General features: G+C 38.6%; 1 protein-coding gene across 2 annotated transcripts in view; it reads right to left on the bottom strand.

Moving 5' to 3' along the window:
* Positions 1 to 23,976, bottom strand: part of AFG1L (AFG1 like ATPase) — a 218,417-nt gene extending 194,441 nt beyond the window's left edge. Inside the window, exon 1 of one of the 2 annotated variants that reach the window (XM_080807282.1) lies at positions 23,632 to 23,976. In XM_080807282.1, the coding sequence (XP_080663408.1) occupies positions 23,632 to 23,767 (136 nt within the window). In that variant the 5' untranslated portion in view covers positions 23,768 to 23,976. The remainder of the gene's footprint in view (positions 1 to 23,631) is intronic. The other variant, XM_080807283.1, reaches the window with a different exon arrangement.
* Positions 23,977 to 27,316: the final 3,340 nt, after the last annotated feature.

Here is a 27,316-nt window from a genome sequence, read left to right on the forward strand (position 1 = left end):
ACATAAAATTTAACTAAGGTGCATTTAAGTTCAAAAGTTTAATTAGACTGAAAAGAATCAACTGAGAAACCTGTGAAATAAAAGAACTGAATTCAGTCAGCAGCTAAACAAATATTTATAAGGCATCTATAGAGTGCAAAGGTCTGTGCTAAAAACTTCTAATGCAATCGGGGTGAGCTGGAAAGACACAGTAACTGCAAAATACAGTGCACTGGGAGAGATACAAACAAGCAGATCAACATCTCTAATGAAGTATAGGAGGTAGTAAAGGAAAGAGGAGGATGCTAGGAGATCACGGAGCTGGAGCTAGTAATCTAGCCTAGGGATGTAAGGAAGGGTACTCAGAGGAAATGACGTTTCAGTTGAGAGTAATAGGACAAATGGATGTGAGCCAGGGAAGGAAGAGAGGTAGGGAGGGAGGGAATGAGATGCACTGGCCTGAAAGAAGACTCTGAAAAACAACACAACACTAAAGAAAATGAAACAAGTTCAGTATGGCTGAGCTACAAAGTGGAAAGGAACCGGCCAAGAGATGAGCTACTGTAAGAGAATTATAAAGCAACCAGGTGACAGGGTGCCTTGCACTGATAAGCAAGTTGAATTTAACCTTGAAGACAATAAAAAGCTACTTATGAGTTTTAAAGAATGCAGTAGCTTGATTATGTCCCCTCTTAAGCAAAAAAGGTTACTAGAAAAATACCTTTTTTTTTTTAAAGACTTTATTTATTTGACAGAGAACACAAGTAGGCAGAGAGGCAGGCAGAGAGAGAGAGAGAGGAAGGGAAGCAGGCTCCCCGCTCAGTAGAGAGCCCGATGTGGGGCTTGATCCCAGGACTCCGAGACCATGACCTGAGCTGAAGGCAGAGGCTTAACCCACTGAGCCACTCAGGCGCCCCTGGAAAAATATCTTAACAGTTTTATCTTTCTAACATGCTAGCAATAACCAGTTGGAAAATACAATAGAAAAAAAAAGGATCCTACTTACAATTACAATAAAAGGTCTAGGAAAAAGATGAGTATTATCTTTGTAAGACTTATATAAAAAATCTCAAAGGCATAAAAGAAAATTTGGAAAAATAGACATAATATTATTAGAAACACACACAACTTTACCAACGTTGTCAATTCTTTAATTCTTCACAATTTACAGATTAAATACCGTTCCATTAAAAATCCTCAGAAAATTGTGAAGAAGTAATGAGGAATCTTGCCTACCAGATGTGAAATATAAAACATTATGATCAAAAGATAAATTAATAGGAGCGCCTGGGTGGCTCAGTCGGTTAAGCATCCAAATCCTGGCTTCAACTCAAGTCCGACTTGGGGATCCTGAGGTCAAGCCTCGCCTCAGGATCTGGGCTCTGCACTGTCAGCTGGAGATTCTTTCTCTCCCTCTCCCCCTGCCCTTTCCCCCCTTGCGTGTGCACACATGCGCTCACACACTCACTCTCTAAAATAAGTAAATCTTTTAAAAAAATGAATAGAGGGGTGCCTGGGTGGCTCAGTGGGTTACAGCCTCTGCCTTCTGCTCAGGTCATAATCTCAGGGTCCTGGGATCGAGCCCCGCATCGGACTCTCTGCTCAGCAGGGAGCCTGCTTCCCCCTCTCTCTCTGCCTGCTGCTCTGCCTACTTGTGATCTCTCTCTCTCTCTCTCTCTGTCAAATAAATAAATAAAATCTTAAAAAAAATGAATAGAATACTCAAAAAAAGTCTTCATGGCATAATATATAATAGAAGAGGAAAGCATAATAAATCACTGTTCTTTTATCATCTAACTTACATTTTTGTTATTCATCTTGTCTGTCCCTCTCAAATAGACTGCAGGCTACCAGAGGATAGGTAGTTCAATTCACTAAATTCCTAGCACTGACAATGCCTGGCATATGATAGGCACAACAACAAATAATTGTTAAATAAATAAATTAAGCAATAGGAGGCAACAAATTAGTCAACAAGTAACATCCTGACCACTGGAAGACAACAGAAAAAAATAGATTATCCCTTCATACTACATACCTAAATAAATTCCAGGTGGTTTTAAAATATAAATATTATATTCAAACAAGAAGCTACATATGAATATTTATTTAGCATATAAGTCTGCAAACTATGGCCTACAGACCAAATTCAGCCATTCCCATTAGTTTATGTACTGTCTATGACAGTTTTCACACTACAATACCAGAGTTGAGTAGTTGCAACAAAGACCATATAGCTTGCAAGGTCAAAAATATTTGTTATCTGCTCTTTTACAAAAAAAAAAAAAAAAGTTTGGCAATCTCTGATCCATTCTCCTAATAGGTGTGGACTTTCTAAACCCAATCCTGTCTGGACATCACAATCACCTGTGAAATTCAGACTTAATGAATCCCAGTTAAATGCCAGTGCAGGGGGCAGGGGCACCTGAGTGGCTCAGTTGTTAAGCATATGCCTTCAGCTCAGCTCCTGAGCTGGGGGGGTAGGATCAAGCTCTGCATCAGGCTCCCTGCTCAGCAGGAAGCCTGCTTTTCCCGCACCTACTCCCCCTGCTTGTGTCCCCTCTCTCACTGTGTCTCTCTCTGTCAAATAAATAAAATCTTAAAAAAAAAAAAAAATATATATATATATATATATATATATGCGCCAGTAGGAAGGGATCAAAAACCTAAATGTAAAGAACTATAAAATGCTCAGAAGAAAACATAATTGTAAATCTTTACAAATTTATATTAGGCAATGATTCTTAGAAATGACATCAAAAAGCAACCAAAGAAAAAATAAATTGAACTATCAAAATTAAAACTTTTATACAAAGAATATTATCCAGAAATTGAAAAACACCACCCCTAGAATGAGGAAAATATTTGCAAATCATGTATCTGCTATGGAACTTGGCTCAAAATATATAAATTTTTTTTAAGATTATTTATTTATTTATTTATTTGACACACAGAGAGAGATAGTGAGAGGGCACAAGCTGGGGAATGGCAGGCAGGCAAGCAGAGGGAGAGGGAGAAGCAGGCTCCCCACTGAGCAAGAAGCCCGATGTGGGACTCAATCCCAGGACCCTGGATCATGACCTGAGCCAAAGGCAGATGCTTAACTGACTGAGCCACCCAGGCGCCCAGAATATATAAATTCTTACAACTCAATTTTATAACACAATTTCTTAAATAGGCAAAGAATTTGAAAAGACACAGATACATGAATGGCCAATAAATACATGAAAAGATGTTCAACATGAGTAATCAATAGGGAAATGCAATCCAAAACCACAAACAGCGATACTTTACACCCACTAGGAGAGTGAAGATCAAAATGACAATAGTAAGTGTTGAAGAGGATATGGAGAAATTAGAACCTATTACTGGTGGGAAGGTAAAATAGTACAGGTACTTTGGAAAACAGTAACAGTTCCTCAAAAAGTTAGAGTTACGACATGACCCAGCAATTCTACTTCTAAAGTACACACCAAGGAGAAATGAAAACACATGTCCACACAGTGTATATACAAATGTTCATGGCAGCATTATTCGTATTAGCCAAAAAGTGGAAAGTCCATCAACTGATGAATAAAACATGGTATATCCATCCACACAATGAAATATTATTAAGCCATAATAAGGAATGAAGTACTGATACATACTACAACTTGGATAAAACTCAAAATAATTATGCTAAGAGAAAGAAGGCAGAAGAAGACCGTGTGTTTTTATGGTTCCATTTATATGAAATGTCAGTAGGCAAATCCATACAGACATAAAGTAAATTAGTGGTTGGCAAGGGCTGGGGGCAGTGGAGGAGGGGCTGACGGAGAGGAACAGGTAGTGGCCCCTAATGAGTATTTGATAGTGGTGAGGTCTCCACAATTTTGTGAATATTCTAAATATCCTGAATTGCACACATTAACAGGATGAATTTTAGGGGATATGAATAAAATTCCCTTTATTCATGGAATAAATTTTAGGGAATATGAATTCCCTAATGAAATTTTAGGGAATATGAATTATTTAGGGAAAAACAGAAATTTTTCCCTAAAATTTAGGGAATATGAACATAAATTTTAGGGAATATGAATTATGAATTTTAGGGAATATGAATTTTTTAATTAAAAAGTTCTAAGAAAAATTCTAACAGGAATATTCCCAATATCTATGTATTAAAAAAAAAACCTTATATCTAGTATAATATAAAGAATATCTCCTGGGGTGCCTGTGTGGCTCAGTGGGTTAAAGCCTCTGCCTTCGGCTCAGGTCATGATCCCAGGGTCCTGGGATCGAGCCCCGCATCAGGCTCTCTGCTCAGTGGGGAGCCTGCTTCCTCCTCTCTCTCTGCCTGCCTCTCTGCTTACTTGTGATCTCTGTCTATCAAATAAATAAATAAAATCTTTAAAAAAAAAAAAAAAGAATATCTCCCAATAAGCCCAACAACCCAATTTTAATTTTTTTTTTTTAATTTATTTGACAGACAGAGATCACAAGTAGGCAGAGAGGCAGGCAGAGAGAGAGAGGGGGGAAGAAGCAGGCTCCCCACTGAGCAGAGCCCGATGCAGGGCTCGATCCCAGGACCCTGGGATCATGACCTGAGCCGAAGGCAGAGGTTTTAACCCACTGAGCCACCCAGGCACCCCGCAACAACCCAATTTTAAAATGAACAGAAGTGGGCACCTGGGTGGCTCAGCTAGCTAAGCAGCCCACTCTTGATTTTGGCTCAAGCCATGATCTCAGAGTCATGAGATCAAGTCCCATATCAGGCTCCATACTCACTGCAGAGTCTGCTCTAGATTTTCTCTCTTCCTCCACCCCTCCCCCCCACTCACACTCTCACTCTATAAATAAATAAATAAATAAAATCTTTAAAATGAATAAGTAAATAATAAAAGGTAAAGTGTATCAACAAGTACTTGACAAAATAAGATACATTAATGGTAATAAATACATGAAAAATTGCTCAACATCTTTAGTCATTAGGTAGATGCAAATTTTTCTTGTGTTTAGTTTTTTTTTAGTTATCTCTACACCCAACAAGGGGCTCAAACTCACAAACCTAAGATCAAGAGTCACATGCTTTACCAACTGAGCCAGCAAGGTACCCCAGTATATGCAACTTTAAGCCATAATAAGATATCATTTCCATTCACTAAAATGGGAAAAATTTAGAACCTTGACAAACCCAATTGTTGGTAAAGATACACAGTGACCAGAACATTCATACATTATTGAGAGTATAAAATAGTAAAATCACTTTAGAAACAGTTTGACAGTTTCTTATAAAGTTAAACTATACTCCTTATATGGACTAAAAATGCCATTCCTAGGAATATATGCAAGAGAAATTTTTAAAATACCCAAAAATAACTAACAAAAGATTGTAGCAGCTGGAAACAACTCAAAAGTCCATTGAAAGAAGAATGGATAAACAAATTGTAGTATATTCATATAAAGGAATATTGCTCAGCAATAAAAATAAACACATGTGATTTCACGTAGCAGTTTACCTGAAAAACATGTAAAGTGAAAGAAACCAGACACAAACAAATATATACTATATAATTCCATTTATAAATTCCAAGAACAGAAAAAGTCATTGTGATAGAAAAAATTAATCTATGGTGACAGAAATCAGAACAGTGATCACCTATAGGATACAAAGAATGAATAAAAGGGTAAAGAATGAACTTTCTAGGGTAATGGAAATGTTTCTTTATCAGAAGTCAGCAAGCTACTGGGACGCCTGGGTAGCTCAGTCAGTTAAGCATCTGCCTTGGGCTGGGGTCACAATCCCAGGCTCCTGGGAATGAGTCCTGCATCCAGCTCCTTGCTCAGCAGAGCCTGCTTCTCCCTCTGTCTGCCACTCCCCCTGCTTGGGCTTGGGCTTTCTCTCTCTCTCTCTCTGAAAAATAAGTAAAATCTTTTAAAAAAAGGAAAAAAAAAAAAAAAAGCAAGCTATAGACCATGGACCAAATCAGCTCACTGCCTGTTTTTATAAATAGTTTTAATGGAACATAGCAGTGTTCATTTACACGGTATCTATGGTTGCTTTTGCACAACAAGGGCAAGAATAAAATATGATAGAGACCCTGCAGCCCACAAAGCATGGAATATTTACTATCTGGCCCTTTACAGGAAAAGTATGACAACCCCTATTCTGCATCTTCATTGAGTGCAAATAACAGTGAATACATTTACTAAAACTTATTAAATATACATTTAAGATCTGTGCATTTCACTCTAGGTCAATTTTACTTCACTTTTTTTTAAAAATCCCAAAACATTTTTTGAGGAAATTCCTAAATTGATTCTAAAATTTATATAGCAATGCACAGGACCTGGAATATCCTAAACTAATGCTGTATAAAAGAAATATAACGTGAACATATAGAATTTACATTTTTTTAAGAGCTACATTTTTTAAAAAGTTTTTTAAGGGCGCTTAGGTGGCTCAGTCGGTTAAGCATCTCCCTTCAGCTCAGTTCATGATCCCCGAGTCCTGGGATAAAGTCCCACATTGGGCTCCCTGCTCAGCAGGGAGTCTGCTTCTCCGTCTGCCCCTCCCCTCAGCTCATGCGCTCATGTGCTCTTAAAAATAAATAAATAAATTTTTTAAATCTTTTAAAAAATAAGAAGTTTCTTAAAAGAGGTGAAACTGGGGCGCCCAGGTGGCTCAGTGGGTTAAGCCTCTGCCTTCGGCTCAGGTCATTATCTCAGGGTCCTGGGATTGAGCCCCGCATCGGGCTCTCTGCTCAGTGGGGAGCCTGCTTCCCCCACCTCTGCCTGCTGCTCTGCTTACTTGTGATCTCTCGGTCAAATAAATAAATAAAATCTTTTAAAAATATATTATGTTAAAAAAAGAGGTGAAACTAATTTTAATTATACATTTTATTTCATCCAACATATTCAAAATATTACTTCAACTATTAGATGATTTTTATAGTAGATCTTTTCCATTTCGGCACACCTGTGAGTAGAGGCACAGACAGCCTTTGTTCTAAATAGTCTGTCAACAACAGTAGTTGCTATGTAGTATAATAATGTCTCCCTACAGGTCAAAACCTAAGATTTGCTTGCAAACCCTTATAAAAGATAGGGTTTTCTAAGCTCAGGGCTTCTCCGTTGTGAAACAAAGCCACTGAGTATGAGTATGCCAGCATCCACCTGGACCAACCTCTGTATCACCCCCATGGAGCTTGAAGGGCAAGGGGAATGGAGGCAAACATGACACTCACATTGCCTGCTGGGTCATGAGTAATAAAATTCTTTGTTTCTGACCCAGGGTTTCACATCTTCTGCCAACATTCATAAAATCCTAACAAGCTAACGTGTTTCTTGCAAGCAGGATAAAATCTCAGATCCTTCACAGTTCTTGACATCAAGAACTGTAATCAACATGTACTCAGATTTTTACATTTTTATATACCTTATTTTTTTCACATTTTTTCAGTATGTATTTTGCATTTAGACTATATCTCAATTTGGATGCTAAATTTTCACTGAAAATACTTTATCTGTGCTTACACTTCACAAAATCTATAGTTGAGAATTGAGATTCATATTCCTGAGTTGTTCCAAGAATACTTATGTTAATAATGAAGAAAGCGATATAAGTATGAGGACAGAAATATGTATCTTCTGCTTAATTTTGCTATGAACCTAAAACTGCTCTAAAAGTCTTTTTTTTTAAACGTTTTCCAATATCTGAAACAGGTATCCTTTTTAATATTTATATTTAACTAAAATTAAATAAAATTTAAGATTCACCTCCCCAGTCACGTTAGCCACACGTGGCTAGTGGCTTTGGTACCAGACAGCTCACTTAGGTCTAGTCAATCTTGAAAAACAGTGAAATTGGAGGACTCATGTAGATTGATACTAAAATTATAAAACTAAAGAATTAGGGTACTGTGGTATCACCACAAAAATAGACCAAAGGAAAAATACAGAAACCCACATATACATACAGTCACAGATTTATGTCAAAGGTAGTGCTGCAGTAGCCTGGTAAAAAATGCAAAAAATGTCCCACATGAAAAAAAAAAAAAAAAAAAGAATCTTGACCACAGTTTAACATAACATACAAACATTCCAGATGGACCATGGATCTAAGTGTGAAAAGTAAAACAATAAAACTCCTAAAAGATATTAGAACACCTTCATGACATTAAGGTAAGCAAAGATTTCTTAAATAGGATAACCAAAAAAAAAAAAAAAAAAGGCTGATAAATGGACATTACAATTAAGTACTGTTTGTGAAAAAACTCCACTAAAAAAACTAATTTAAAAAAAAAATACCCAAAATGCAAACCACAAACCATGAGAAAATATTCGCAATTTATACATGTGACAAAGGACTAATATCCAGAACATATAAAGAATTACAATTATTAAAAGATCAAAAAAATGCATTAGGAAAATGGACAAAACACTTGAAAAGGTGTGTCACGAAAGATTCTATCCAAGTGTCCTATAAATATGTAAAAAAAGGTAGTCAACCTCAAAAGTCATCTGGGAAAATCAAAATAAACCACAATGAGATATCACTACACATTTAGTTGGAATACAAGTATCGATGAGGACACATGGCAGCTGAAATCTCATACACTGCTAGTAGAAATATATTTTAATGTAACCATTTTGGAAAACTGATCTTGTCTACTAAAGATAAATATAAATTGTACGATCTAGCAATTCTCAGGTATCTGCCCACCAGAAAGCACACGTATGCACACCAAAATATATGTACAAACTTTCATAGCAGTATTATAAATAGCAGTAGCCAAAAATTGGAAACAACTCCAATACCTAAAACTGCAGAATGGATTTAAAAATCGTGGTAGAGGAGCGCCTGGGTGGCTCAGTGGGTAAAGCCTCTGCCTTTGGCCCAGGTCATGATCTCAGGGTCCTGGGATCAAGCCCCGCATCAGGCTCTCTGCTCAGCGGGGAGCCTGCTTCCCCCTCTCTCTGCCTGCCTCTCTGCCTACTTGTGATCTCTCTCTCTCTGTCAAATAAATAAGAAAAATCTTTAAAAAAAAAAAAAAATTGTGGTAGAATCCTTACACCAGAATGGCTAGTATCAAAATGATAGGAAATAAGTGTTAAGTGAGGATGTGGAGAAAAAGGCACCCTCATGCACTGTTGGGGGGAATATAAATTCATGCCGCCACTGTCGGAAACGTGGAGATAATGCAAAATATTAAAAGTAGAAATGCATACAATCCAGTAATGCCACTAGTATTTACCCAAAGAAAACAAAAACTAATTTGGAAAAACATATGCATCCCTAGTTTATTGCAGCATTATTTACAAAGCCAAGATATGGAGCAACCTAAGTGTCCATCAACAGATAAACGGATAAAAAGATATGGTATATATGTACAATGGAATACCGCGCAGCTCTAAAAAAAAGAATGAGATCCTGCCATTTGCAACAACATGGATAGACCTCTAGAAGTATTATGCTAAGTGAAATAAGTCAGACAGAAAGACGAATACCATAGGATTTCACTTATGTGTGGAATCTAAACAAATGAACAACAAAAAAAGCAGAAACAGACCCATACACACAGAACAAACTGGTAATTTCCAAAGGAGCAGGAGGTGGGAGACAGTCAAAATGGGTGAAGGGGATTGGGAGGTACAAGCTTCCAGTTACAGAACATGTAAGTTATGGAGATGAAAGATACAGCATAGGGAATACAATCAATGGTGCTGTAATAGCATTGTATGGTGACCAACAGTAGCTACACTGTCAGTGAGCACAGCATTACCTATAGAGTTCTCCAGTCACTATGAGGTATACAACTGAACTATTGTAATGTTGGGTGCGAACTATATTGCAATTAAAAAAATAAAAGACCTTTAAGAAAATTGTGGTCTGGGACACCTGGATGGCTCAGTGGGTTAAAGCCTCTGCCTTTGGCTCAGGTCATGATCCCAGAGTCCGGGCTTCAAGCCCTGCATTGAGCTCTCTGCTCAGCAGGGAGCCTGCCTTCCCTCCCCCCTCCAGCCCCCCCCCCCCCCCGCTTCTGCCTGCTTGTGATCTCTGTCTGTCAAATAAATAAATACAATACAATCTTAAAAAAAAAAAAAAAAGAAGAAGAAGCTACTTGAAAAAAAATTGTGGTCTAAGTATACAATGTCATACTGTATTCAGCAAAATGAATTAACTGTTACTATATGGAAAAGATGGATGAACCTCACAAACATAATGTTAAGTGAAATAAGCAAGAATCATGATTCTATTTATATAAAATTTAAAAACAGGCAAAATAAATTAATAGTAATATATGTCAGGATGTTGATTACCATTGCAAGTAAAGGGCTAGCAACTCAGAGAGTGCACAACAGTTGCCTCAGGCATTATAAATGTTCTATTTCTTGATTTAGGTTGTATTACACAGATCTATTCTCTTTATGAAAATTCGGTAGGCTTTACAATTATCATGTGTACTTTTCTAAATGAACATCATACCTCAAAAACTTTTCAGTTTTTTTAAAAGGATTTATTTATTTAGGAGAGAGAGAGCATGAGTGGGGGAAGGGGCAGAGGCAGAGAAAGAGAGAGAAGCAGATGCCATGCGGAGCAAGGAGCCCATGCATGGCTTAATCCCATGACCCTGGGATCAAGACCTCAGCCAAAGGCAAGCGCCCCACAACTTTTTAATTTTTTAAGTATAATTAATAGCTATCTCTTCTGTATTTTCTACTATGCACATGTACTATTTTTATAATATTTATTTGTAAAAAGAAAAAAATTAATCAAATACAAATTGGAGAGATCTTATCTTAAAAGCCCTAGGAGTCTTAAGGTGAGACATGAATGTCACAGGACACAGGGACACAGGAAAGGTAACTACAACACTCCTCTAGCCAGACATATCTGAAGGAATATATTGAGATATGGGGGCCATATTTTCAGAGTGACATTGAGAAAGTGATTGTAATCTCAAGAATGGAAGTAGTTCTAGGGATCTAGAAACCATGTCATGAGACTTGACTAACAGGACAAGGGGCAGCTGACACTGAGAAGAGACAGTAATATCCCAGCACCCCATGTCTAGCATATAGATGGCACCAAGAAAGGTTTGGGGAATTAATTAATTAATTAATCAAATCTAAGTCTTAAATATTTGAAAGGTTGTCAAATGGAATTAGGACAAAGATGATGAATGAATGAATAAATGAGTAAATAAGTAATTGTTATTATCAATCTTGATATATTTAAAGAACTGTCATATGTGCAATCCAGACTAGAGTTATATATGCTGTGCCTGAGGAAAGTTTCAAGATGAATGTAAAGAAAGTAAAGAAAAGCTCAAATTTCATTCTACTTAAAGAATTTTCTAGGGGCACCTGGCTGCTCAGTCTGAAGAGCACGAGACTCTTAATCTCAGGGTCATGAGTTCAAGCCCCATGCTGGGTACAGAGATTACTTAAAATAAGTAAATCAAATTTAAAAAAAAAACACAAAACTTTTCTAACTGTAGGGCATCCAAAAATGAAAGAAACATTTAAGGCCGAAACTACACGCCTACATAACATTGTTTGACTACATGACCCAGGTCCTCTTCAGTTTAATATTCTTTGACTCTATAAAATATTATTTTTATATCTTTCTGCACAGCAAATAATTCATAAATACTTGAGTTACTTTTGAAAACAATATCAATTTTTTACTAAATGAAGATATATCACTTGCATACTATAAATCAAACTTTCACAGCTTTCACTGAAACATCATGACAAAGAACCTCTTGGCATTCAGAGTATCCAGAGAAAAGGCAGTTAAATCCAGAAGAACAAAAACCATCACTGGTTACCTACAGAGGCCCTTTGCACAATCTTAAAGAAAAAAAAGAAAATCAAAATTGCATTTTCTAGAATTCAAAGCACTGAAATCAGACTGGGTCCTTTGCCATTAATTTAATGAATCCCCTCCCCCACCGCAAAGTTAAAATTACTTCAGTAATTCTGTATAGAGTTGAATTCATTCCATTTCTACGTACTGACTAAAATCTACCAACTCTGGCATTTTAATATTTAAATTACTCCTAGCATAGCTCCACATTCATATAACAATTCTTATCGTTTTCAAAGTACTTTCTCACATAATAACTTATTTGAGCCTCGTAAATGACCTGCAGGGAGGGGAAAGTTAGGATAATCAATCCCATTTCTACAGATGAGAAAATGGAAATGACAAATTAAATGACTGTCCCAATACGATCAATGAAACCAGAATCACAATCCAGTCTTTGCAGGTCACATTTTATTATTCATCTGGTATCCCATATGTTCATCAGTCCTAAGATAGAACTGATCAAAATTCTTCAAAGTAACAGTTATGGAATAAAAGGAGGTTCACTTCTTCACAAAGAGGAAGAAGACTGTTGCCAAAAAGAACACATGCTTAGTTAAATGAAATCAAAATTATATAAGGAATTTAGATTTCCAGTTTAAAATGTTTACCCAACTGCTGTGAGAAAAATGCACAATCAGGAAAAGCACATTTAATATTTCTAAAGGGCTGGATTAAAATTTCAGCTGTAAACTTCATTACTGTAATTAGATTTTTAATGCATATTTATTAAACATCCATTCAAATACTGTGTTCACAATTATTCATGAGTTATTTGTACATTTGTGTTGATTTTAACAAACTGTAAACAGTGGCCACTGACCAGAAATGTTCTCCTACAATGACAGAAGCCCATACTAAGGTCATAGGCAGCCCATTTATGCTCTATTATGTTCTAATCATACCCCAAATATAAATATTCAGCTGTTTTTTTGAAAACTGCAATGGTCATCAATGACCCAAAAAGTTAGACTTACCAGTGACATTAAAGACCTATGTTTGATTCAGTGATGAATAAACAAAGTGCAGAATAGAAGAAAATCAAATCTTAATTAAACTCTTTCTTTAGAAAAACAACATAAGCCATCATCAAGGAATGCATCACAAGATGATTTACTTTATTTATAAAAGGCTGATTTAGGGGCTTTAAAAGGGTGCTTTTGATTTAAATAGAAAAATTATGAAAATTAAAACTAAATGCTTGCTGGTTATCATTCTTTTCCTTTAGAAGCTGGTTAATCTTAATGTGCCAGTGTATAACTTTACAAAAGGAAAAAAATAGTACTTTAAATTTCATGATAACAAATCAGTAAAGTACCGCCTAAAAATCTGAATAAAGCTATTCTGAAGTAATTATAGGCATGGCCTAGCATACTGAGTAACTCTTTAATATTCACCCTGTTCATACACTATTTAATAATGAGATCTAAGGGATCTATCTTCTTTCAAGTGCTAAAGAAAAATAACATTTTTTAGGTTCATTTCAATTTTTTATATACTCATACACATAAGAATTTTTTAATGGAATCTACATGGTTTACATTTAAGATAGAGTTGCATTATGAAGCTATGAAGGCACTATTCTAAGAATTACCTACTCAGGCTTTAAAAGTTGTTGAAAACTGCTACCCGGGCAAGAATACAGATAGATGATGTGTTTGAAAGAGTGGGGTCCATGAAGAGAAGAAATAAGGGAGCAGGAACAGGACAGTGAACAAAAGCTATGAAAAAGATTCTGGAGATTAAAATATCAGAACCTTCAAGAAAGTAGATGCAGAAACGGGACCTCAGTTGAGGACCTTAGGGAAGGAAGACCTAACACAGCAGGAAGAACAGACATATCGAAAAGGTTTTTTAAGAGAGAAATTAGAAAAAAATCTTAGTTACAGGTCAGTGAAAAATACGAGTGACCTAGAAAAACAAGTACTAGATACATTCAAGCAGAGGCTAGATCACCTGTCAGAGAATTTATAGATGGAACATATTACTACACTGGGCCCAAGGCTGACCTTCCAGGTTCTAGAGTCTTAACACCTACTATTTCTGCAGTACTTTCAGTAAAAAGACAAATCAAAGGAACAGTTATATCCCTATTTAAATACGATTTTCTTAAACAAAGAAAATGAAGCTCTTGAGGTGTAAAGCAGTACTAATCTACAGTAGATCAATCACCCATTTCTGGACCTCTTACATTCCTTCCTATCAGTTCTGTTCTTAGACCCACTCTTTGTTATCTGCCCCCTCCAGTCCCTAGAACTACATCTAGGGCACCAGCTTTGCCTATGGAATAAGCTGTGCTATGCTTTTCAAACACTAATTGGAAAATATATTATCCTGAAGTTATCAGTCTCAGGAGTAGGCATGAACATTCTTTTCTAATATAATAGATGTTAATGAAAATACAAGAAACATGAACTTTCACATAAGGGTATTCATCTAATTGGGTAGTAAAGTCCAAAGTCCATTTTCTTAATCACTAATATATACTAACAATGAATTATACCAATTCATACGGCTGAGGTACATTAGTTCTCATATCAATGCCTAATCGAGATCTCCTGTATATACATAGTAAAGAGGTTATGGAACCAAGGGTGAACATGAGTCATCATTTAATAAAGACACCTAAAAATACAACATTGAGATACAAAAAGACACTATGGAAAAAAATCACAAGATGTTGCTCTCACAGCACCTTGCCTCTATGAAACAATTTATTTATAAAAGCTAGCTTAAATAAAATAGAATTATCAGATATGCTAATGTTCAATTTTAGAAAACCTTAGAAACATTCTCCTCTTTGGTTTCTCCTCTAGTTTTCCTATGTCCTCTCTTGCTTTTCGACAAGGTCATGTTCTTCCCATAAAATGTCAATTTTATTGACCAAGGATTCACCATCGGTGTTTTCTCCTTTTCTCTCTACAAATATTCCCAGGCTAGTTCTTCCATTCTCATGGCTCTTGACACCTCATTTTTCCTTTTTTAGTCTCAGACCCCCATATTTCCTACAACTAATTAAACTTATTTCTCTAGAACTGTCATAACCACCTCAAATTTAACAAATCCAAAAAGGAAGCTCTCCCTAAAAGGCCCTACTTTTTGTGTGTTTGATTTGTTTACCTTGATGGATGGTGATGCCATCAAATTACCCAAACTAGGAAACCTAAGCTGATACTAACTCTTCTCTTTCCTTGTCTCAACCAAAGCCTGGCAATTCTACCGAAGAACGGTCTCTGAATCCCCTCCCTTGCTGCCCTGCTTCCCACCTCACCACAGCAGTAATTCAGGCTATGAACCACTCTCTCCAGAACCACCGAGTTTCCAGTATCCCCCACCCAGGCATTTCCAATCTGCATTTCAGGCAGCAGTAAGAATAACCATGCTAAAACCAATACGACAACTTTTCTTCTTATAAATCCTGCACCAGCATCCTGCTGAGCCTAGACGTCTTCACGCACTATACAGGACTTTTAAGCAGATCCAGGCCACCTTCCCAGCTTCATCTCTAGCTGCTCTCCCTGAGGGCCCCTAATCCAGTAAAAGGGCCATCTATAGCCCACTTCTACACTCGTGCTGCCACACCCTCCCCTCTCCAAGCAGAGCTGCTTTTACTCCACAGCCCTGCAACACTTAAGATGAGCTTACATGATGGGTTATCAATGTCCATTGTTACATTAAGGAGCTAGAAGACAACGGTGAAGTTTGTGGTTCTGGAGCAAAAAGTGCCTGGGTTCACATCCTAGTTGGGTGACCATGCCTGTTTATCCATCTATGAGATAAGAGGTAACAAGTATTTTACAGGGCTTTTATGAAGATTAAATAATGGGAGAGAAAGAAACTGCTAGGAGATCACGTGGAACATAGAAAGAGCTCCATAAATGTTAGCTATTATCATTTCATCGCTCTTCCAAGACTGTGAGCTATTCAAGGGCTGGGACTCAATTTCATTCACTTCTACTACCACCACCATCACCCACACCTACCTACACACACACACACACACACACACACACACACACACACACACTTAATACAAGGCTTCAACTGAATTAGCCAATTTGAGGCAGTTTCCACCCACATCGTGGCCATTCTCATCTCTAATGTTTCCCCTCCACTATTTGGAAGTTGAACAACCATTACGTTAAATGAAGATACACTTGGGCCGAAAAGAAAATGGGCAATAAAATAAAATTTGAGCATCTATACTTAAAATATATGAAACCAAATTTCAATTCAAATTTTTTAAAGCATTTTTTTTTTAAGATTTTATCTAGTTGACAGAAAGAGAGCACATGCTTCCCGCACAAGCAGGCAGAGCAGCAGGCAGAGGGAGAGGGAGAAGTAGGCTCCCTGCTGAGCAAGGAGCCCAACTGGGGCTCCATCCCAGGACCCTGGGGGACCATGACCTGAGTTGAAGGCAGACACTCTACCGAGCCACCCAGGTGCCCCTCAATTTAAATTTTTAATAAACTAAAGGGAAAAGGGCACCTGGGTAGCTCAGTCGGTTAAGCATCTGACTTCAGCTGGGGTTGTGATCCCAGGGTCCTGGGATCAAGCAGTCTCCCTACTCAGCTCAGCGGGAGCTTGTTTCTCCCTCTCCCTCTGTCTGCCGCTCCCCCTGCTTGGACTCTCTCTCTCCCTCTCTCTCTCTGTGAAATAAATAAAATCTTAGGGGAAAAAAAAAAAAAACTAATGGAAATATACATATCCCAAAATGGAATTCATCATGTTCCATTTCCTAAGGAATTTAAAGTTAGGCAATCAGGTAGGCTGATTTGCATGAAGAGCTTTTTAGGACCCCTAAATTCTTCATAGTTCGGCTTCCCAAACATCTTGGAGCCAGGGCTGGCACTAAAGCTTAGATGAGAGATAAAAACAATGAACATGCTCTTCCTTTCCCCTCATTCCTTTCCTTGGTCTATATACTTCTTCCGTTTAACATTAAGTCAATGCTTCCCTCACATTACATTGTAGTAAAGAGTAGACTTGAAAAGATGAAAAAAATGCAAATATAAATGTAAACAGTAAATACTACCCACCCAAAATTGAGGGATACAAGGCCCATTTTAAAATTGAACTCTAAATACCGAAAAGAATTTCAACTTAAATTTTTTTTATTTAAAGAGAGGGAGGGAGTACCTTTAGTTACAATTAAATCAACCTCTACCTTAACTGTATTTTCATTAAATCTCTAACCCCAAAACTGGCTAGATTTTGAGTATAGGAGGCAGTATTATAACAACCCATGTGTTCACCTGTCCAATGCCCAGCAAAGACCACCACTGAGGTACCAAGTATGTAGCAACGAAAGGGTTTATTAAAGATGGAGCCAAACAAGGAGACAGGACAGCAAGCCTCAAAACCACCTCTCGAGAGGAGGAGAGAAGGAAATTTAAAGGCAAAGGAAAAAAGGTCTGGGTATAACGTTGCTGCTGCACTTTTTAGTCTACGACTGCAATTAGTCCCATTAACCCTTTGGTTACTGGTTTCAATCCCCACTTTTGATAATTCCTCGTTCTTGAGAGAATTGGGACGATGACCATCCTAGTTACTTCCTGCTGACACGGGAGTAAAAATCAGGGTTAGAGGAACGGAACCTTTCTGCAGCTATCTAGACATATGCTTAAGCTCCAGGTTGAAACCCAACATCCTACATTACCAAGATGTGTGTACTTTGGCTATTAGTTCTTGTACTATATTTTATCAAGACCTTAGGAGAGATTTGTTGTAACCAACTAGCTTGTAGTACTTACGGATTTCTTCAGACCAGCTCCCCTAAAAAGTATTTTCAGGTCCATCAAAGGCTTCCCAGTCCAAGCAGGGCTCTTTTTGCTGTTCTCCTTGTGACAGGGTATAGGGAACCTGTGGACTCTTGTAATTCGAATGTAATGAATCCATGGCTTAATTCTCTTTAGTTTCACTGAAGAATGGGTGGTCACCAGTACTTCATAAGATCCTGTCTAATGAGGATGGAGCTGGCCCTCCCAGTGCTTTTTCTTCCAGGTCCTTAATAACATCAAGTCTCCAGGATTCAGGCAGTGTAAGGGCACAACAACCTGCTAGAAGCAAACTTACACAGCGAACATAGCCAGTAGTATTCAATCCCCTTACATAAGCCTCATCAGGAACTCCTAAGTCATGAAGAGTGTAGAGTCTTCCATATAACATCTCATAAGGGCCTAAACCAAGCCTTCTTCCAGGGGCCACTCTTACCCAAAGCAGAGAAGCCAGCAAGGCTTCTTCTCAAGTTAAGTTGGTTTCTTGGCATATTTGTGCCAAAGTTCATTTTTTTCTGTTTTTCCAATTGGTTGGCTTCTCCGGAAAGCATGTAATTTCCACTGAATGGCCAAGGCACCGACCACTACTTGTATGATTTTTGCCACAGACACCACTCCATTATTGCTCTGAATTGTTAGTGACCATCCAAACCTGGCAATAATCTTACTTAAAAGTGTTTTTGACAAGGCGCCTAGATGTCTCAGTCAGTTAAGCGTCTGCCTTTGTTTGGCTCAGGTCATGATCCCAGGGTCCTGGGATGGCATCCTGCAACGTTGGGTCCCCTGCTCCGCAGGAAATCTGCTTCTCCCTTTGCCCCTCCTCCCACTTATTTTCTCAATCCCTCAATTTCTTTCAAATACATAAATCTTTTTTTTAAGTGTTTTTGACAATTTCTAAGGTCTCCTCTGAACAGCATGGAAAAGCTTCAACACAATTTGTAAAGGTGTCTACAAAGATTAAGAAATATTGAAAATTACCTGTTGTTTTTGGCATAATAGTAAAGTCTACCTGCTGATTTTCTCCAGGTTTGGTAACTCTAAATTGTATACCTTTTAGAACTGGTGGGGGCCAGTTTTAGAATGGTTTTTAGTACAAATGTCACATTTTTTAATGGTGCTCTGAAAACTGGAACCCGCAATATACTTATGGATCCACTTAAGAATAGTATCTTGGGGTGCCTGGGTGGCTCAGTGGTTTAAAGCCTCTGCTTTCGGCTCAGGTCATGATCCTGGGGTCCTGGGATCGAGCCCCGCATCAGGCTCTCTGCTTAGCAGGAAGGCTGCTTCTTCCTCTCTCTCTCTGCCTGCTTCTCTGCCTACTTGTGATCTCTGTCAAATAAATAAAATCTTAAAAAAAAAAAAAGAGTAGTATTTTAACCATAATAGATGCTTTGGAGAATATGATTAATCATTTCTTCCATAAGATGTTCTGGGATAAGGATTCATTTTAGTTCCAACAGGCTTTAGTGCCAATATGGTGTCCAAATTCCCGTTCCTTAAAAAAAAAAAGAAAGAAAGAAAGAAAATTTTTAAAAAATTCTTATTTCTTGCTCTTTTGAGGTCCTCCCAGGAAAACTGGGTTGATATTTAGTTAAACCCATGTCTGGCACTAAAGTCATTACAAAAGGTTTTTGGAGTCTTTGCCAAACTGGCAGCTTAATCTGCCCATTGTTCCCTTGAGCAATCAGTCCAATTTCTGGTGTCCTCAGCAATGGACAATAGTTGATGGTCACCACTGCATCCAGCTCTTCATTGTCTTCGATCCATAAAACTGCTCCCATCCATAAACAGATCTCCATTAGGAACGAAGGACTCTCAGCTGTAGGAATGCTCCCAACAGTCCTCAACTGTTGAGGATGGTGTCCTCCTCGACACCTTCAGGATTGTCTTGACTGAAGACAGCTAGTTGCCTTCCCAAGGGTACGCCCTCTTCCCAAGTGGTCATGTCCAATCACTGTTACAAAAGTCCAGCTCTTTTGTCTCAATTTAGGATGGTTCTGAAGGATAACCAACTTTTGGAACTCCTCAAGAGAATCCGTTAAGGCTTCTGCTGATATATCAACTGCTCAACTTCTGCCTACTCTTGTTCTTTTATGCTCCCTTCTCTTTTTCCAGTGTTAATCACTAACAAACTTCTTAAATACTAATCCCCACAAAATTCCTTTCCAAAAATTCCCTTCTCACAAAACTTCTAAAACTTTACTTCTCACAACATCTCACAATTTTACTTTTCACATTCAGATTTTGTCCTCTTTAGGTAACCAGGCTCACTTTCCTGGCATATAGAGTTGTTTCCCTTATTATTTCTAGTAGTCTTAATTACATCTGTTAAAAGTACTTACATCTGTTTATTTGTTCTTAGATCGCCCATAAAACTTAATAAGACAAAGTTCTTAACAAAATTCTAACAAATTTTGCAATGGTGATAACATGAGTTTATTTGACTTTCAGTAAAGACAGGCAGAATAAAACCTTTACATTTAATGCGGACAATTCTAAAGACGTGTCCCTTTTATTTAAACCAATAACCTTGAATTAGCCTTAATACTGAATATTTTCCAAGATCATGTGAACTTAAAAAACAGCTGGGTTAGATTCCATCTTTCTCAGTTTTAGAATGCCCAATTCTTACAAGTGCTTGCCTTCGAACCAACTAAATAAGGCTCTTCCACAAAATTAATTTTAGCAAAAACATCCAGAGGGGGGCACCTGGGTGGCTCAGTGGGTTAGACCTCTGCCTTCAGCTCAGGTCATGATCTCAGGGTCCTGGGATCGGGCCCCACATCAGGCTTTCTGCTCAGCAGGGAGCCTGCTTCCCCCTCCCTCTCTGCCTACCTTTCTGCTTACTTGTGATCTCTCTCTGTCAAATAAATAAAATCTTAAAAAAAAAAAAAAATCCAGAGGTAGAGAAAATATCTCACATTTACAACATACAAGGACACACAAATACACAAGATGCAAACAAAATCTTAAAGGTCCAATTTCTAAATATCCCCCTTTTAGTGCTCGCTTCGGCAGCACATATACTAAATATCCCCCTTTTACAACACAAATCTAATTGCAAGATGGTATTATAATTAATGGACGCAGCCAAGCAGTGTTGCCAAAAAGGACTGCCCAGTTTTGGAGAATACAGGCCAAAGGGCTGCATGTGGAGATGAAATTGTCATTTCCCATTTTCCAATTAGAACACAGCTTGTTTTATTCTAAAATACCAAAAGCTTTAGCAACAACAACAACAAAATGAAGCCCAGAGTACCTCTGTGAACATGGTTCCTCCCCAAAAGTTGGGGCTCCACAGACTGAACCAAATGGCTCCCTAGCCAAGCCTTTTCTTAAGAAAAGGAGGCTAAGAGAACCAAAACCCATTGTTTGAAGGCAACTGAATGGGAGGAAGAAAGCTGAGAGCCAAACCAAACAGAAGGAAGAAATAAACTCACATGCCATCACCCATGAAACACTACTCACCAAGAGACATCTGTCCAAACTGAATCCAAGGAAACGTTTCCCTGCCACAAAGGTTAAATGAGGTGCTGAAAGTCAAAGGTACCCAGTTGGGGTGGGGCCCCAGGGACAGTCCCTAGGGCAAAGAACCTGGGCAGCTGCTTGGACTTGTCACCAGGCCCCCATCACCAACTAGGGGCCAACAAACCACCCACAGGCAGGCAAAGAACTCCTGGCTAGCTTGCCAAATCTGTAACAAAACCCAAGTTTGGCTGCCCAATGTGCAGCAAAGACAATCACTGAGAATCCAGTAGGCAGCAGGAAAAGGGTTTACTGGAGAGGCAGGCAAATGAGAAGATGGGAGAACAAGCCTCAAATCCACATCTCTGAAGTAGGAGGGAAATTTAAAGGCAAATGAGAAAGGTCTATAGGAAAAGTTGCAGCCGCAATTAGTCCCATTAACCCTTTGGTTTCTGGTGAGTTCTGAAATTCTAAGAGATAATTCTGAAAACAATAATATCTTGATTTAATTTTTTAAAAATATGAGTACAGGTTAATAGCAAAGCCTTTATGGTCAGATGTAAATCCAAGTATAGCCTTTACTTGAAGCCAACAGTTCTGACATTTCACTAGCTATATAACTTCTGCAACCTTGGATCCATCATCCCCAAAATGAGGATAATAAGAATTAAATAAGATAAAGTGTGTAGAAAGCACTTAGCATACTGCATGGCACAGAATAAGCATTCAGTAAATCTTATGTTATTATGATGACGTTCCTTAAATCTTAAATTTTCATAAATTATGGTACGTGCATTGAATAGAATTCTATTTTAACCATTTAAAATAAGGCAGTTCTATGAGGCACCTGGGTGGCTCAGTAGTTGGGCGTCTGCCTTTAGCTCAGGTCATGATCCCAGGGTCCTGGGATCAAGCCTCGCATCAGGCTTCCTGCTCGGTGGGAAGCCTGTTTCTCCCTCTCCCATTCCCCCTGCTTCTTTCTATTCCCTCTCTCACTGTCTCTCTCTCTGTGTCAAATAAATAAAAAACATTTTTTTAAAAGTTAAATAAAAAAATAGATAAAATGAGGCAGTTCTAGGAGTGCCTGGGTAGCTCTGTCTGTTAAGCAACTGCCTTCGGCTCAGGTCACGATCCTGGGGTCCTGGGATGGAGCCCCACATCGGACTCCCAGCTGTGTGTAGAGCCTGCTTCTCCTCCCGCTTGCCACACCCCCTGCTTATGCTGTCAAATGAATTAATTTTAAAAAATAAAATAAAATAAGGCAGTTCTATATCTATTGATATGTAACGATTTCTAAGATATACTAAACAAAAAATAAAAGAAAGGTACAGGAGGATATGTATATTACCACTTTTTAAAATACAGACACTTACTTATATACATACATATTTGTTCATACAGAGAATGTCCCGAAGAATACATAAGAAACTAATATTAGAGGTTGCCTCTAGGGAGGAAAACTACTAAGGGATAGGGGCGGAACATTTTACCATATTTTTTCTTGTATCATTTGCTTTTATTACCTGTTTCACAAATTTAAAAAAAATAAAGTTTATATTATGACCCAACCCTTATGATACCAAAAATATCCCATTATATAGTAAGTGAATTATGCTAAACTTTGCAGAGAAATCTAAGGTGACTTAATCAGAGTTCTAGTATTAACTTCAACTCTATTGATGGTAATAATTAAAGACTGATAGGGTTTTAGCCACATAAGCCAATGAGAAGGGGTGCTGGAGTTAAGAAAAAAGAAAACATAAGTATGCTTGGAAAAGACAATAAGAATAACATCATTCACTCATTCAGGAAATAGACCTTAAGGGTCAGGCGCCAAACACTGCGCCAAGTGCTGAGGAAACAAGACACTTGGTCCTTGCTTTTGGGTATCCCGCAGTTTAATGGGACTATGTGAATACAGCAGCAAAATCAGCACTGCTGAAGACTTAGTTACTCACAGCATATGACCATTCACTCATGAACACGTAACGATTTGAATGAATGAGGGGAGCAAGCCTAGTGACAAAATACGCCCCACTGAAGCCTCTAGTAACCTGAAAAGAACAGGAACTGATTCCTCAATCTGAGAATACTTGCACACCTGCATTCCCAGAGCCCCCGAGAACCAGCTTGGCCGGCAGAAGTTCGAGGTTTGGCTTTTAGATGCCTTGCAGGATCACCATTCTGGAGAGCAGGGAAGGCGAACTATAAGGGCCCCCAGTCCCCTATCCCACAGCTGCATCCCTTCAGCCAGGCACTCCCACAACTGGGCTCAGCAGGTGTTAACTCTAACTGACTGAAGGGAACAAACTCTTAGTGGACCTCTGACCCCAAAATGAAAGCAGTCCTGGGTCAGCTTCCTCAGTACTCAGGGCTCCTTCATCAGCAGCCAGACAGTTCAAGAGAGGCTGAAACTCCTCTCTCCAAGGGCCCCTAGCTCCAAAAATCGTGAAACCAGTAGGCAACTGGGCGAAAACAGAGTAGGGAGGGTAACTGACCCGAGGCTTCCCCGGTCATTTGCAGTGGGCTCGGCCTACTCATGGCACAGTCACTGACCTTTCCAAAAGGTGTTTCCAGGGGCGGTGGCCGGAGGGACGAGAGCAGCAGCCCGGGCCCCGCACCCAATACATCTCCCTCTCAGCCGGCTCTGCACTAAGCGCAGGGTAACCAAGGGCGACCAGGAGGCCGCCATCTTGAGATCTGTACAAGGGAAGAGGAAAACTTTATTGAAACCCAAAACAGAAACGGTGGCACAGACAAATAAAGGCGTGCTCACAACAGGCTACCCCCAGAGAACGGAAGGGAGCCAGACGAAGGACGGGACCTCTACTAGAGAGAGGGCTGGCTAAACTCCGAGGCCCGGCTAGACTCCGAGGCCCTTTCGTCCTTCCGGGCGCCTCCAGGCGGAACTACGACTCCCAGCATGCAGTGCGGCAGCGCCGTGGGCGGAGGGGAGCCCGCGAAGGATGGGCTTGGGGGGCGTGGGGAGGACAATCCTGCGCCCAGCGCCGGCCCAAATTCCCGGCAAAGGATCCCAAAACGTTTCAGGGATTTGGAACGTGATTATGATGTGTAGTCACGTAACCCCTGAGTCCTCTCAGTTTAAATACTTGACCGAGATTTCGAGACCTAAATAAAATGTGGGTGACCCACTGGGCACTCATATTTTAAGGAAATATTGATGTTACCTGGTCACACTCCTTAAATGGTAGCCCTAATTTTTTGCCTCCAGCGCCCAACTCATCTTTGGCAGAGTACCTGAAATGTGCTCCTTCCACTTTTACTTTCTATATTTCAAAAGCATAAATCACTTTCAATATGGTATGCACTCAAATATTTTTAAAGTATTTATAACTGTCATGGGAAAGCCAATGGCCCAAGATGGACAATTGGTAGATGGAGTGGCCATGGGATAGTGTATCCAAAAACGAAATCCTAAGTGGATGCCCTAATTTGATTAAACAAAAAAATATTTGATTTAGCATAAGTGCATTGAGAATACAAACTGGTGTCCAGAAGATGCTGGCAATCCAGGATGAGGGATGAAAAAAGCAACAAAAGATTCTACCAGATGTTGTGGAATCAATGAAAGGAGAGCACTTTGGGGAATCAGGAAGGACTTCTGGAAGCTTTGATTTTATTTTATTTTTTTAGGATTTTATTTATTTATTTGACAGAGAGAGATTACAAGTAGTCAGAGAGGCAGTCAGAGAGACAGAGAGGAGGTAGCAGGCTCCCTGCTGAGTCTGAATTATAAGAAGGACAAAGCCACAATCCAGTTGAGTGAAAACTAAAACAACTACCCTAGAAAGAATTCCGGGAAGTTAAACAGTTCGTCCACCGTAGAAAATTCCAAAGAAACAGGAAAAAGAGAGCATATCACAGTATAATTTGGAGACTCTACTGTCAATTTATGAAAAGTTATTTTGATTGTATCTTTCAAAATAAGTCAATTTACACTAGTCGTTTTCCATCTTTGATTCTATTGTCTGACATGACTATTCCTCCGTGCTATAGTGAATGTTTCTTTATTTCATTTATTGTTATTAAACTGAGGTATGACACTCTGTGAAAAACCTTTGGAAAGGTTGAACTATTCTTCCTTGACTTACATATTTATCACACTCAGGACTTTCAGAAATTATCTATGTGTCATTTTGTTTGCTTTGGGAAAATAAGTGCTTGCATTGATCAATGAAATTACTTTTTATTAGCGATTCCAACAACTTAACAATTAGGAAGTGAAACAGCATTCAAAGACAATATAATGACAAATTGGCAGGATCATCTACAAGAAATTTTCACATGGCTGTGCAAGTGAACAGAAACATGGCAAATGAACTTCATTGCGTACCAGTATGAGGTAACTTAGATTACATTTGCTGTATTCAAGAGAATTCATTATGACTAGAAGACTAATTTAGTAGCCATTATAAACCATTTTATTAAAACATCAATCCTGTGTTCCTGCATTTCCTTCAATTGCTAAAACAAATGAAAAAGCAAAAATAACTCTGAAAGTAATTTTTTAACATTATCAGAAAAAGTAATAGAAGCAAATCAGAAAACATTATCTTATCCTTATTTTTAAAAAACCTCCCTAGAGAAAAGGCCAAGTAGTTCTGGCATCTAATCTCAAGGACAAAACCAAACTGAAAGTATCCAGAGAAGGACAAATAAAGTAATGAATGAAATGGGAAAGAAAGTGGTTTGGTTAATAGAAAACATACTATGACAGAAGTCAGGTATATTTGGGTTCTGATTTTGTCACTAAATTAACCTCTGCCTTTGTTCTCCTCATCTATAAAATTAAGATAATGTCTATCCTAACTACCTTCCAGAGGTTTTGTGAGAATTAAATGAGATAACGTATATACACAAAGGGTTAATAAAATATACTTGTAAACAGAAACTGAAAGGGGATAAGATCAAAATCTAAAATAAGGGATGCCTGCATGGCTCAGTCAGTTGGGCGCCTGCCTTTGGCTCAGGTCATGATCCCAGGGTCCTGGGATCGAGCCCCACATCAGGCTCTCTGCTTGGCAGGGAGCCTACTTGCCTTCCTCTCTCTCTGCCTGCCTCTCTGCCTACTTGTGATCTCTGTCTGTCAAATAAATAAATAAAATCCTTAAAAAAATAAAAATAAAAAATAAAATAAAATGTTAAATTGAATCATGCCATTTCTGTGTTTAACATCCACTATGCCTTCCCCAGTCACTCAATTATTAAAACATCCTACAAGGCCTCATGACTTGGCCCCCAACTGGCTTTGTGATCTCATCTCATGCCACTCTTCCTTATCTTCCCTCAGTCATTCTACATTGGCTTTCTTGCTGTTCCTGGGACTCACAAGTCTGCTTACCACCCCAGAGCTTTTGCATTTCTTATGCCTTCTGCCTGGAATGCTCTCCTCCAAGAGATCTACTTAGTTCACTTCCACATGTTCATAATTCCTTATATCTTCTCAGTTAAGGCATTAAGGCCTTCCCTGGCTACCTATATAAAATTGTCTCACCCAGCACTCCTTTTCCTCCCTCCCAGACTTATTTTCTCCACGAGTTACCATAATGGCATAATACATATGTTTACTAATTTATTAGTTGATTATCTGCTCTTCCCAGAATTTAAGCTCCATGTGGACAGGGATTTATGTCTGTTTTGCTCACTGCTGTATCCCCAAGGTTTAGGATAGCACCTAGGTTAGTAGATAAGGTTTGTTGAATGACTGAATGAGAAGTCTTAGTAAAAATACAAAATGTATTGTTTTTGTCTCTACAAAAAAAGCAAATAACTTGTTTCATGAAATCAGTTATATTCCTAATATTTTAAGCCCATTTTATTTTTCAAGACTTACCCATTTATTTTAGACAGAGAGAGAGTGTGTGCAAGCAGGAGGAGGGGCAGAAGGAGAGAAAGAGAGAATCTCAAGCAGATCCCAGCTGAATGTGGAGCCCAAGGTAGGGCTTGATCTCATGACCCTGAGCTGAAATCAAGAGTCAGATGCTTAACAAAATGAGCCACCCAGGTGGCCCATTTTAAAGATTAAAAACACCATCAAACTTGGTATCACAGAAGTGGAATACAACCAAAGAGTATTTATTTTCCACTTATTTATTCATTGACTTGTCATTACACATGACTCCTCATAACTAGAGGACCTCATAATTATAGATTCTTCTAATTTAATAAAGAAATACTTCAGAACTACAAGAAACAATATGATTCACTCAAAGACACATAA

Source organism: Martes martes, assembly GCF_963455335.1.
Source record: "Martes martes genome assembly, chromosome: 6".
Taxonomy (NCBI): Eukaryota; Metazoa; Chordata; class Mammalia; order Carnivora; family Mustelidae; genus Martes; species Martes martes.